The sequence below is a fragment of the Pyxicephalus adspersus genome, chromosome 4 (genome assembly GCF_032062135.1).
Source record: "Pyxicephalus adspersus chromosome 4, UCB_Pads_2.0, whole genome shotgun sequence".
In the NCBI taxonomy this organism is placed as follows: Eukaryota; Metazoa; Chordata; class Amphibia; order Anura; family Pyxicephalidae; genus Pyxicephalus; species Pyxicephalus adspersus.
In genome coordinates, this window is record NC_092861.1 from 86,331,392 (window position 1) to 86,345,552 (window position 14,161).

Consider the following 14,161-nt stretch of genomic DNA (forward strand, 5'->3'; position numbering starts at 1 on the left):
CTTTTGGTACAGAAATCTAGACCTCAGTGTAACGCTCAGGTGGTTAATCAACAACAAATGTTTAATTCCTGATATGTACAGCTCTCCTTCTGATCTAACCATGCAATATGGCTGCTTCTAGCATTGGCTGTACAGGTGACATTATTTTAGAAAAAAGGTAGGTACCATGTTATAAGCAATTATGGCAAACTGTTTTAATTTGGTTTTGATTTAATCTCTGTATGTGTGATCATAATCCTATTGTTATATTATTGTACATTAACATTTGTATGTGTTAGGGAAAGGTAGATACACAAGCTGGCTGGCCGTGGGGAGAATTTAGTATAAATCTGGCCCTGGCCACTTCATGATCAGATAAGAACTCATGAGTAAGACATTGACGTTGAGGTTATAGTTTTATAAGACTGTATTTCTGATCAATTGGGGCAGTCATATAGACAATTCATGTCCTAGCAATGTGATTCATCATACAATGGAGATAAATTCCCTAGAAAACCACAACTAATGTTTCAGCACTATAAAAAACAGCTTTTACTATAGAATAGAATTGTTTATAGCTCATTATAATCATTTTGGTTGGTCTTGTATTATTTCACAGTCTGTGAATTATTCCACAGTTTTATGAATCACCTGATTTTGTCCATTTCTTTGGAATACACCGGTCCACAGTTTACTAAGCTGGGTTGATAGCTTCTTCTATCAAACATCTGATCACCCTGTGCTCTGTTTAAAGTGTAATCCCATTATATTTTCCTTTGCTGGGTCCTCCTTTTCCATTTCAACAACATGCTAATTACGTTTTCTATTTTCATTAAAATCCTGAGTTTTGAAAATGATATCATCGCTGGGCCTCTGTACTTCTCTATTGAATGCAGGCAGATTATGGCTAGGGAGAGGGTTTGATAAGTTTCTGCCCATAGCTTCCTACCACATCTCATCATGATTCCTGATGTTATTTATATATCAAAATTCATTGATGTGCAGGAGCCGGTCCGGATATTTGTATGCTAGGTAACACCCATATGTAATGCTATGCCTCCAGAAATGAAAGGGACAGTTAGGCTGGGGGGGGAAGGACTTGATGAAGCTGGATGTCCTATAGCCAGAAAACGAGGCAAGTTCTACCTGACTTGCTGCGGCTTCTATTCCACTATGCAATGAAATCAGAGCAACCATTTTCAGTACAGAACAACTGTAGAAATCTAAAGGAATAGCAGGAGTTCAGCCTAAAGATTTTGTTCTTGTTTTTATAAGCATGATACATTTGTACTTCTAAGAATAGCAGCTGATTTAGTGTGGTTTTTAGATTCACATAATAACCCTATAGTAAGTCCCATATGTTATGGTATTATATCCAGCAATTACAAGCACTCCAAGCACTTCAGCACTTATTTTGCTGGGTATTACATTCACCCATTATGACATGGCCATTTGTTAGCACTAGATGGAGACATACAGCATTGAATGGGTACAAGGCATAAAGTGAGGATCTGAATCTTGTATAGACAGAAGATGCTAGTGAACAATAAAAAATACAAGTCTGTATCAATTAGGTTTTCTAAGGCATTTATCCTCAAAGAATAAAAAAGTCCAAGACTACAAACAGTAAGAGCACCTGATTTGATAAATGTGTGTGTAAGGTGTAAAAAATATGGAACTGTTCAGACTTTTACTATGCATTCTAATGGGGCCTAATGTCCAGAAGACAAGGAAAGTGCATTGAGGTGCTCTTTACAAATAATGGCAAGTGTAATGCACACATTCATGTTATGGCAGCACACTGGTATAAATAGGCCTTGAAGCTGAATTTACAAAGCATTAACACAGGGATAGTATAGCCTTGCCACTTGAATGTGAAAACTTATTGGACTCTGAAAATCATTATCACTTTTTTAAAATAGGGATCCTTTTCTGCCGTGTTAGCTTTGTGAATTTGGCCTATTTTCTACACAGTATGAAGACCAATTTAAATGTACACCGAGTAAACCACAGGTGTCCAGAGTTTATCCTTCCCTTTCACTCCCCTACAGCTCTAATTGACCATAAAAAAAATACAGCTCAATCTGAACCCTAAGTGAGCTTACACAGTGCTGAGGGCTCCTTCCCTCCCCCCGTCTAGGAGCAATATGCTAAACCTCAAACATTAATACTATCGTTGGTTAGTAGGAATGGAATCACAAGCCCCTCTGTACATGGAAGCACCATGTAATTCTCTTTGTTTCTTGTAGCCTAATGGAGTTGCAGAACAGAAGGAAAGGTCAGAATATTCTAATACAGGGAGGAAATGTTAAGTAATCCTGTTACTTGGCTCTGCGTTGACAAATCACAGTTTCCCTTAAAAATAAACATGCACTAACTATGTGGTATTAATTAGTGTTGGTCGAATATCTCACTATTCGATTCGATGGCTATTCAATCGAATAGGCTAATTTTGTTTGGGTGATTGAACGTCGAATTCCAACACCATTAATGTCAATAGGGGTAAAATCGAGTTATTTTGCGGGACTGTGTAGAGCTTCTACAGCCTCCAAATACATTTAAAAAGCTACATAAAAAAGATACATAATAATACATAATACAATTATGTACCCCTTTACTTATTCCCCATGGTTGGACATTTGGGAGTCACCATTGGTAAAGGGGGCTTCCAAAATTCAGAGTGCCGAATTTGCGCTGTCTAATTCCGTGTTTTTTGGGTCGAGTCTATCCGAATTCGAACGTCCATATTCAGGTCGAAAATAAACATGATCCTCTCCTTTATCTATACCTTCCATGATGCCCAAAAAAGATTGCCCAAAAGAGTTTAGACAACTGATGCCTTGATAAGTGTGTTGTAATTTGGTGGTTTACATGCAGAGTCAGTTGGCTATCTAGTCAGGAGTCTAGGGTGCCATGGATGCCCAGGGGGCACACCTTCATGTGTCTCCAATAACCCAAGTAGCAAATGTAACTGGCCAAAGCTGTATAATTAGCCAAATGCATTCAGCAGTTCCTAAGGTTCAATGCACTTGTAGGTAGTTGGAGACAGATGGGCCATCTCATGCCATTTAAAGTAATGAAAATGGGGCAGCATTTTTGTGTCTTTTGCAATCCAAAACAACGGCAAATGTCGGGATGGCAGACAAAGTTGTTTGCTTCTTCCTATGACCAATTGTAAAAATGTATCACATTCAAAAAGCTTACCCTCTACTGCTGCTGCCTTTCAATGTGTGCCCAGTAAAAAGTCATCATGTCCGCACTGCTTAGTGCTTCTACAGTACCTCCTGTCTACCAATCATCTTCTGTTGTAATATCTATTACAGTATTGGAGACATTGGCCCTGATTTATTAAAGCTCCCCAAGGCTGGAGAGGATACACTTTTATCAGTGTTGCTGGGTTATCCTGCAAACCTGGATTTTACTATGTGATCTGTCAAAATACTGCAATAAACAGAATACTACAGAATAGTATAAATGTAGAGAAAACAATATGTCAGCAATGGGCTTGAAATGTAGAAAATCCTGTGCCATGAGAAATATTAAGTTGCCATTGCCAACTGCCTTTTGAAAATGCTAGTTTCTCTTCCTGTGGCTCCCACTTAAAGCTCTCCAAAGCTGCAGAGGATACACTTTCATCAGTGAAGCTGGGTGATCCAGCAAATCTGGAATGGATCTAGTCTAGAGTTGAAAACATTTGCTAACAAATAGCAAATGACATTTGGGAACTCCATTCCAGGTTTTCTGGATTACCCAGCACCACTGATGAAAGAGTATCCTCCCCAGTCTTGGAGAACTTTAATAAATCAGACCCCTTGACTTAGAACAAGCATGCAGCCTGAGAGGACAGACAAAAGTCTCCTGATATGCATACAATTACCAAGTTAGTAGCTAAGTAAGTACTAATGCCTACTAGATCATTATAGCATCCAAGCAAACACAATTTGTTAAAACAGAGTTTGATAAAGGATGTGTATATTATATCTGTTTGCAATATTCTTTTGCATCCCTTAAAATTACAACATGAACAATTCATATAATAAGTCTATGGGTTTTTTAATATTTAGCAAAGGTTTTTGCTGTGCAAAAGTTTACTTTTATGAACGAAGCTGCAGTACTGTGTCATGCTGAGCAGCTTTAGCTGTATAAACATTTCCCTTCTTTCTGCTGTGTCTCCTCTTTGGTAATTGTCATATCAGCATATCCTGTATTTGATGGGTTGCTACATTCTGTATGCCCTAATTTAGTAAAAAGCTTAAGAGAAGAAGCTAAGAACATTAATTATGTAGTGGCAGGTTTATTTAGTGCAGGCTGTATAAAGGTAACTACTGGAGCATTAGAAATATGGCATAAGTAAACCAATTTCCTAGCTCTGCTGCATAAAGGTGCATCAAACCTATACCACTTGTTATTATAAAGTTAATAAATATAACTGAAATCATTATTATATATATATATATATATATGATGGATGAATGGTTTGGTCCAGGATTTAAAACATTTGCTAACAATTTGCTAACAAATAGCAAATACATTCTTTTAAGAAATCCATTCCAGGTTTTCTGGATCATGCAGCTTCACTGATTCACAAGAGCTTTAATAAAACATGTCTAATGTATTTGAGACCATCATTTGTGTTGTGCAGAGGTAGGGTTGGTACACAGCTTTATACAGTGATCACCCTACGAGACAGAGGTCCAGCAGAGGAAGGCTCCTATGTAGAGACAGTTCAGAGCTTCAGGTGTAGACACAAAGGGCCTCTCCAAAACTGGAGAGGATACACCTTCAGCAGTGAACCTGGGTGATCCATGAAACCTGGAATGAATCTGGATTGAAAACATTTGCTACCAAAAAGCAAATAAAGTAAGAAATCCAGTCCAGGCTTGTTGGATCACACATGTTTATTAAAAAAATGAATCTTATCCAGGCTTAGAGTGCTTTAATAAATCAGGACCAAAATGTGCAAAGGTTAGGGCAGGCAGTAGGCACGTCATTTTTGGTAATCCAGTTGAAAGATCCAGGCAGGCATTAATAAATCCATCTCCAGGCGCAAAAGCCGGGACACAGGGCCATGTGTGTCCTCGCCATGCCTGTCAGGACACAACAAGGAAAGCACACAATGCAGAATGCAGTGGAGATCAGCATGGGACCCGGTCCATTAGGCCACCACTGGATCCTCCAGGACACAGACCTTATGTGTAGGGTATGCAAGTGGCTGATACCTGGTTAGACTGATGTACTTACATTGCTTGCAATCAAAGAACACTTTAAGTTAGTTATGTAGATAAAATAAATATCAATGTAAGTAAGATTGCAATTGTGAGCTTGTATCTTTACTCTTGTGAAGTATGGGGACGCTTTGAACTTCACACAGTTTGGTTAGTGAAACGCACTGAGGATCACTGAATAATGTATATGCAATGCCCCTGATTCATCATTGAAATCCGCGATCGCTGGAAGCGCGATAATACGCGCGACCCGCGATCGCGGATTACCGCGGTCCGGGACTCGAGTGCGCGCGTCCACTCGCATCCTGAATCTGCCGGCCGGATTCCTGCCATGCGCAATAGGGGGCGAGCTTTTCCGGTTGTTGAATAGCGCGATCGTGCGCGATTCCGGATCGCTAATACGAATGCGCGACCGATAATCCGATTTTGCTTGATGAATCAGGGGCAATATCTTTACTGCAAAGAAAAGGATATGCAAAATACTCATGCTAAAGCAAAGCTTGTTGTCAGATTTTATTGTATTTTATGATATTGTATCATTGAATAAAAGATCATTTTTAATAGTACTATGTACCTCAAAAGTCCGATTTTCTGAAATTGCCCTAGTTAGTTATATACTAGTGATTAGAGCTGTATTATTAAAGCCTTTAAATTTGTCTACAGAACTTTATATATTTGTTCTTACAAAGGGTAAAAGCTCGATATGAGCTGAGCTTAAATTGTTTAAACTATTCCCTATTTACCTATAATGCACATGTCCTCCTGAAGTTCTCCCTGTTGTCCCTTTTGTCCATCTTAGTGTTTGTAAGAGTGCATACCATGCCATCTTGCTGATGTTAATGGTTTAGTTTTTTCTCTTGTCATATGTTTAGCATATGATGAGCTCCATTGGATAACTGGACATGTAAACAGACTGCGGCAGAAAATAAACATTTAATCACCAGACTGCAATTTAGAGAAACCTGTCACGTTCTTCCGTTCTGGATTAAACACAGCCTCCACTGTAAATAGAGTTTTCCAGCCGTATGTTGGGTGACAGCAGTAGCTGTATTTAGACTCGACAAGGTCATCAACATGCCAAGTGATTCCTTTTGTATGACCTAAAAATGTGAGGAACATAGATATCTTTGCTGTGGCTCCAGGACAAAATGACGGGGGCATTCTAGCCTCACCGCAGGAAGCCGTCATTACATCTGAACTTAACCACAGCGGGATATTTGAGATGGGAAGCACATGTCTATTGGAATATATTATACTGGGAGAAACCTGTAATAAAATACACCACCTATTCATGGAAACGCTGACAACATACTCAATCTTCTTTTAAACTTTGAAGTAGTATTAATTGGCCTTTCATTGCCCAACACATTTGGACATTGTTTAAAAAATTTGTAGCATCAAGAAATATTCATGGCTTGTTCACATGAATGGTGTTATGCAAGGTGGTTACTGCCTCGTGGTTGTAAATATTTCTAATAATTTGAAGATTTTTGAATAATTTAAAGTGTAGTGAAGAATATTAGCTTCCTTTATTAGCCTTATTATAACAATACCTGATTCTTCCATAGAGACTGGAGGGAAGCTGTCCCTGACAGACATGATAAGGGGCCACTATAAATAAATGATAGGCCTCTATTACAACCTATATTTTGTATAGTCCTCAACCTAGGGTCAGTGTACATGAGTACTGTGATGTGACCTCCCCAGCACAATTTTAGCAATCCAGCTCTTTTAATCACACTTTCTCGGTGCCTGATTAAGTCTGTAAGAACCGTGCATGATAAATAATTTTGTTCTCCACTTTGGTGGAGAATAATATGGTCACTCTGCAGCAGGCAATTGGGAGCAATGCCTCAATTTCATCTTACCCAATGGTCACTCTGACATTGTAAATAGTATATAATAATGTAGTGAAAATACATAGGAAATTCACTATTGAAAATGTACAGTGAATGAAGACATACTTATCTCTGAACCTGTAGGTAATTTTAAAACTTAAAAGTAATGGGCATACTCAATCAAACTAAGCTGACACCTGGAGTTTACCTGTCATTGGATAACTGATATTTCAGGACATTTGTCAATGGTCAGGAGTCTTGGTAATTGATCACTATAATAACATCCTCCCTGTCAATGAGAACCACCTTTTCTTACTGGGAAGGTTGTGGACTATTCTGGTGAAAGGAGATAGAGAAGAATGTTGTACCTCAAAAGCCCCTATGTTAATCACATGAACCACTTTGAATGGCAATTCTCTTGCATTTACAGTAATATAGCTGCAGGTATCCAACTATGTAAAGAACCAAAAACACAGGTCAACATGTCATTTTCATCAGATATTTCATGTGGGCTTTGTAGTATTTTTTATGTGGATTTCATTGTGATGCCGCTAATTTTATATTGTGTGAAATTCGTTATAAATAGCCTTAACATATTACAACATTCAACAAGTTTTCTTTTTTTAAGGTTGAAGACCGCACTGCGATTGATTTAATTTTGTCATCATGCCTAGATATTGCCTTATTGACCCAGACGGTTTCTGTTACGTGTGTGGTTCATTCACACCGAAAGCACAACTTCGCCAAATTACCACAGAACTTAAAAAGATATACAAATTATATTTCAGCTGTCAACTTGGTGGCCAGGATAAATCTTGGGCTACACATGTCATCTGTAGCAGTTGTTCCAACGGACTGCGTGACTGGCTATATCGGCGTAAAGCAGCAATGCCATATGTAATCCCGATGGTGTGGAGAGAACCGCGAGACCATCTAATCGACTGCTATTCTTGCTGCGTCAACAAAAGTGGATTCTCAGGTAAAACTTAGCACAAAGATGTATATCCCAGCCTTGATTCTGCAATTAGGTCTGTTCCCCATGATAATTCATTGCCGGTTCCGGTACCGCCACATGATGGACTTGCTTCTGTAGAAGGTGATGAGGAATGCGCTGAAGTTGCAGCCAGTTACAACCCCGAATCATCTGATCCTGACTACTTGGCCGATGAAGATTCAGAACCACAAGCAGAGCTGAATGATCTCGTGATCTAAATCTCTCCAAAGTCAAAGCAGAACTTCTAACTTCAAGGTTCTTCACTAGTGATGGCTCACTGTGCTACAGTCATTATATAAATGCACTCTTTAACAGTTTTTTACAAGACATCTGAATGGCGTATCTTCATTGATTACTCTAAAAGAAGTTTGAAGGCAGTTTTACTGCAGAATGGTAATTCCAAAGCAAGTTCACCAATTGCCCATTCTGTTAACCTAAAGGAGTCCTATGACAACATGAAGTTACTACTTGAAGCAATCCAGTATAAAACACACCAGTGGAACATCTGTGGGGATCTAAAGGTCATTGGCTTGCTGATGGGAATGCAAGGAGGATTCACAAAATATTGCTGTTTCCTATGCCTGTGGGACAGCCGATCTACGGGAGACCATTATGTTAAGTGTGATTGGCTACCAAGAGATACCTATAAGCCCGGAACAAGTAGTGTCAAGTTTCTGCTTCTGGTTGATCCACATAAAATATTTCTGGCACCTCTCCAAATCAAGTTAGGATTGACGAAGAACCTTGTAGAGGCCATGGGTAAAACAAACTCCATGGGTTTTCAGTACCTTGTTCAGAAGTTTCCAAACATAAGCACTGCAAAAATTAAGGAAGGGATATTTATAGGGCCACAGATCAAGTCTGTTTTGCAGGATGATGTTTCCAATCTCTCAGCAGCTGAGCTAGAAGCTTGGGATGCATTCAAGTGGCTGTAGGGAAATTTCCCGGGCAACCAGAAGTCTCCTGCATACAAGGAAGGAGTTCAGAATCTGCTTGATATCTCTTGCTTATACCAGAAACTGGGTTGTGGCATGTCATTAAAAATACATTTCTTGCACTCACATCTAGAATTCTTCCCGGAAAATCTTGGTATGGTGGGTGATGAACAAGGAGAACGTTTTCACCAGCACATTCAGTGAATGGAGCACCGCTACCAAGGTTTCTGGAATGAAAGTATGATGGCTGACTACTGCTGGATGTTGTACTGTGACAATCCAGACAAAGAGTACACAAGAAAATCAAACTCCAAGCATTTCTGAAGAAACACTGGTACCTGAATGACACTGTTCAGTAGATCTTTACCACAGTGTGCCTTATCTTATATATTAACATTCACTTCCATGGTGCTTACGTTTTAGTACAAAATACATGAAAGTACAATGTTAACTATATTAGTACTCATAACTCAGGAACTGTATGTGTTAGGGAAAAACTGAAAACAGATCTGAAATCTGCTCGAAAATCTAATTTAGAAATGTTTGCTGTGGTTTCTGATGATTATCAAAACTAATTTTTTGTTGACCTGTGATATATATTGTTTGTGTTTGTCTCTCCCATGCATACCAATATATTAGTGAAATTCAGATGACTAATATGATAAAAGCAGAGAAGAAATTGTTATCAGTAATTCAGCGTACAGCAATAAATTCATACAGCTGGTTAGTCATGTCTTTTTCTCTTTTATGGTGGCAGTAATCTCACTTACAATTTAGATCATTTTGAAATGTGAGCCAACGTGTAATCAGAAGGGGAAATCTTCCTTCATTACTTTCTCTCACAATGGCAAAGCTGTGCTTAAAAATGGATGTGCTTTCTTTCACTTTCCAAACTTATGTAAATGTTTTGAGGAGTCATATTCTCAAAAGAAACAAAAATGATATTATGTGCATTGTATGGGAGAATTTTCAGACCTATGTGTTAAGAATTTTGACATTCCCTTGCTAAAGCAGACCATCTATTGCTCTATATAAAGTGTAACTGGAGGTGCAACCAGGCAAAAAATGACACTTGGTAGTTTTCTGTTTGCTTATGTCAGTTTGTATTATATATTTAAATTACTTCTGTTCAAACTTCAGAAACATTTATTCACCTAGGATATAAAAAAATATAGGCTGGTTCCATACCATGGTAAAACAGGGTTAAAAATCTGCTTTTTTGCATGCCAGGCAGTGGGTGCAGATAAACAGTCTTATACTCCTAATAGACCAGACTTTTCTCTATCTCTGTTAACCTATACAGTGTGGTCACCAACCATCCCCAGTCTGTGATTGGACAATAAAGGTAAAACAGCACATTGAGAATGTCATCATTCAGTTTTTCTAAACTTTTTCTAAACTTCTGACATCATTTTGCAAAGTAAAAGACTCTAGCTGGCTTACAGTGTTGGTCCTTCCTGTTTCACTGAGAATGTAGAAAGTTGGATATGACAGAATATTTGCATTTATGTACACATAAAAATAGATTCATTGATACATTTATTGGACAGCATGGTGGCCCATCAGAGGTAGCACTCTGGCCTCCTACAGCGCTAGGTCCTAGGTTCGAATCTCAGCCAGGACACTATCTGCATGGAGTTTGCAGGTTCCCCCCGTGTTTGTGTGGGTTTCCTCCCAAATTCCAAAAACATCAGTCAGGTTAATTGGCTTCCCCACAAAATTGACCTTAGACTGTGTGTAAAACTTATGACTGAGGTAGGGACATTAGATTGCGAGCTCTTTGAGGGACAGCTAGTGACATGACTATGGACTTTATAAAGGGCTGTGTAATATGTCGGTATACATATATTATTTATATTAATGCAATAGTATTCATTCACATGTTTCCTGGATTTCAGCTTTATATAAACAAAACAATGGCAAAATATGCAGGAAAGGAGCAAAGAAGTTGTGACACAAGCTTCATATGCATGACTTCAAACAAGATATGCAAGAAAGGAATGAAAAGAATGTGAGAGTGGGCAAAAGAAAAGGGAAGGTGATATCAAAAGTCATCAAAGTAACAACGCTGCTGAATTAAAGGCCTTGTTCTGCCTGCTACCCACTGTGTTATGCTTTAGATCATTTGCAGTGGAGACCTTTGAATTCTGAGCTTAAGATATCATCAGGGGATTACAAAACAAATTAAAGGCCATTCTTGGTGCTTAGCTCCATTCCCTGGTGTTCAACTGTCAAATACCAAACCCTCAAAGGACAAAAGAGGCTCCGGTGTTTCCCAGGTAAATTACAAGACCATGGTTTGGTGTCAGTAGGATGCTGAGTTTAGAGCTGAACTCTAGTCTTACTTTTATTTATTTACAATGTAAATACTCATTTTCTTAGAATCGTTTTAAGAAAAAACAATGTTCTAGAATCCCACCTATTGATACTGCTGGACTGATTTGTACAGTTCCTAAATCAACTAATAACTGAGACACAAAACTAATGATCTGTTGTTATCTCTATTACAGAGTATGTTGTAGTACCCTAAAATTGATCATAATTTGAACCTAATTATATGCAGCATAGTTGTCCAGTATTCTCCTATATGTGTGTAATGTTATTAGGGTAATGAAAAAAGTGTTTCCAATGTTATCCACTAAATCCCTAGTTCATTCATTTCTCAGCATTCTATAGCTTGGATAGAAGAAATTTTAGTTTTTTCAGTTTTTCCTGTTTAATTGCTGAGACACACTTTTCAAAATAACTATTATGTGTTAACACAAAACCAAAACAAGTAATATTAAATCATTATATATTGTAACAAGTAAAACTAAGGAGTAGCAGGGAGTACCAGATTACATCAAAATCTATTCTTTCCTTCTTGTACGTATGAGGACATCTTTTTGCCGGTATACAGTTACACTTGGCACATTCTGTAGAGGTTATTTGAGTATGTCTCGTGTGTACATTTGACAGTCTAGACAAAAGACATGCAATAAAGCTGTGCAGAAGCTCCCAACAAGTATGATTTCGAAAGGTCTTAGGAATGAAATAAGTGAGTGTGGTACAAGCTCTAAACATAGCAAAAACATCTAGTAAACTGGCTACTTTAGTGGATAACAACAATCATCATCTTGTGTCTATTTTGATTTACATGCATTAACTGGGTCTAGTAGTAAATCAAAATGTAAACTACTCTAGTCCACATAATCAATGTCAAAATAGTTTTAATCATGGTTGCATATGTTTTACTAGGTTTCAGGCCTTGAGAGGTTTTTGGTACAAAGGACAGGCAGGACATCTGTTTCACACACTAGCCAATGATCTTGTTAACTTGTGAAGCTATATAATATGCCAACTTGTGCTCAGGCATAACTACATCTTTCAATAAGTACCCCAGTCATCCTAGATTAAAAACGTGTAAATAACTGGAGTGCTCACATTTCATTTTTGAGTTCAGTCCTGGTGCTTATGCAGTAAGATGAAGCAACGAGACTTGTTGAGCGTTGACAACTTAGCCAAGAGTTGAGTTACACTGGAGAGAAAAAACATTTATTAAGTTAACCATGTCAAAAACCATGTATCCATTATTTTTCTGTACAATGTTGCAACACGTTCTGGTTTACAAAACAGGAAAAAACATTACCAAATACCTGTATTCTAAAATTTTCCCATGGGAACAACTTAAATATTTAAAATAAATGTAAAACTGACAGTTGTGATCTTTTAAAGATGTTTATTGATATAAAACAGTTCTGAACGTCCGGAGTAGGTTGGGGAATCTGGTAAATGCATACCTCTACAACAACATGTCAAAAGATATGCATATAAATACCAATAACACAAAAAAAAAAAAAATCAATGTACCAGCCCAAAAAATAGATTTAAAAACAAAAACTCTGGTTGAAACTGGGTTGAAACTGTCTAGCTGCCATTAAGTGTGCTGGGAAATTTTTGAATTGTCCAATCTGTTTGCTGAATAAAGACCATTAAAGGAGTGCTGGCTAAAGCCTTTTTATTCCAGAAAACCTGGAATGGATTTCTTCAAATTAATTTAATATTTTTGAACCAGATCCCATTCCAGGTTTGCTGGATCTCCCAGCTTCACTAATAAAAGTGTATCCTCCTTAGCATTGGAGAGCTTTAGTAAATCAGCACCAAAGGGTCAGTGCCCCCAAGCTTTCTATGTAGGATAGATAGAATGGATTGAATAGAAACCCCTTTAACTTATTTTTTGCTGCCTCTGTCCTGTTGGGGAGATGCAACAGGAGGTAAAAGAAAATTTCTTTAAAGTAAGGGTACCCTTTTTCAGTGGAAGATTTCCTCTCACTTCCTGGTTCTGGCGACGGCTGTAAAATTTAGTTTTTCCCAAAAGTCTAGGATAAATAAAAAGGGTTTTCCTTGATTTTCCCCTGGCCATCCCTCTCAAAAGAGGGTAAGTACATTGTTCATAAGTTTTGCTCACTTCAAATTAGTTTGGCATGCATACAAGTATGTGAATGCAAAACCTGTTTGAAGAAGGTCAAAAGGATGTCATATGAAGGTTAAATGCATCCCATCTATGCCATAGTGGTGCCCCCATTCAAAAATGACATTGGGAACTCTTGGAAGCTTCCCAAGTGATGTCAGAATAGTTGGAATATCTAAGATATGATGATATAAATTAGGTTGGTATTCGTTTTGCACTTGAGAATTCCCAAATCTAAAAGGTCTACAGCCATCAGAATATATTATTCTCAACATTATGTCATGAGTCCATTCATTCTTAATATTGAGTCCTGATGAAGGGAAAGTTTTGTCCTGAAATGTGTTGGCTATATCTAGCATTGAACTGTGGACCTCTATTTGTAGTAGTCTGGTGCTCCTTTTTTTTACATTTTCTATCTAAGTCTTGTTGGGGCCTGTTAGAGCTATGTTTTGATGCAAGTGGCCTCACCAGAGCATCACTGTGCCCTAAAGATGATATGTTTTCTAACAAATATTGAAATATGTATCAATACCACTTGCATTCCCATTTTACCCTATGTGAAATCAGGGTTGACCAAGTCCAAAAGGCTCCACGATAACTAAAATATTATTTTGGGCAGACTGGCCATGTGTTTGTCTATTTATCTATAGGTGCATCAGACATAAATGAATATCTATCTCGTGTAAGCAATGTGACAGGGTGGCTTACTGTATAAAAGAAAAGGAACATTGTCAACTGTC

General features: G+C 38.0%; 1 protein-coding gene across 1 annotated transcript in view; it reads right to left on the reverse strand.

Annotated features, from left to right (window-relative positions):
* Positions 1 to 12,488, reverse strand: part of ECHDC1 (ethylmalonyl-CoA decarboxylase 1) — a 31,172-nt gene extending 18,684 nt beyond the window's left edge. Inside the window, exon 1 of the mRNA XM_072408871.1 lies at positions 12,395 to 12,488. Within this exon, the coding sequence (XP_072264972.1) occupies positions 12,395 to 12,401 (7 nt within the window). The 5' untranslated portion in view covers positions 12,402 to 12,488. The remainder of the gene's footprint in view (positions 1 to 12,394) is intronic.
* Between the last annotated feature and the right edge of the window lie 1,673 nt (positions 12,489 to 14,161).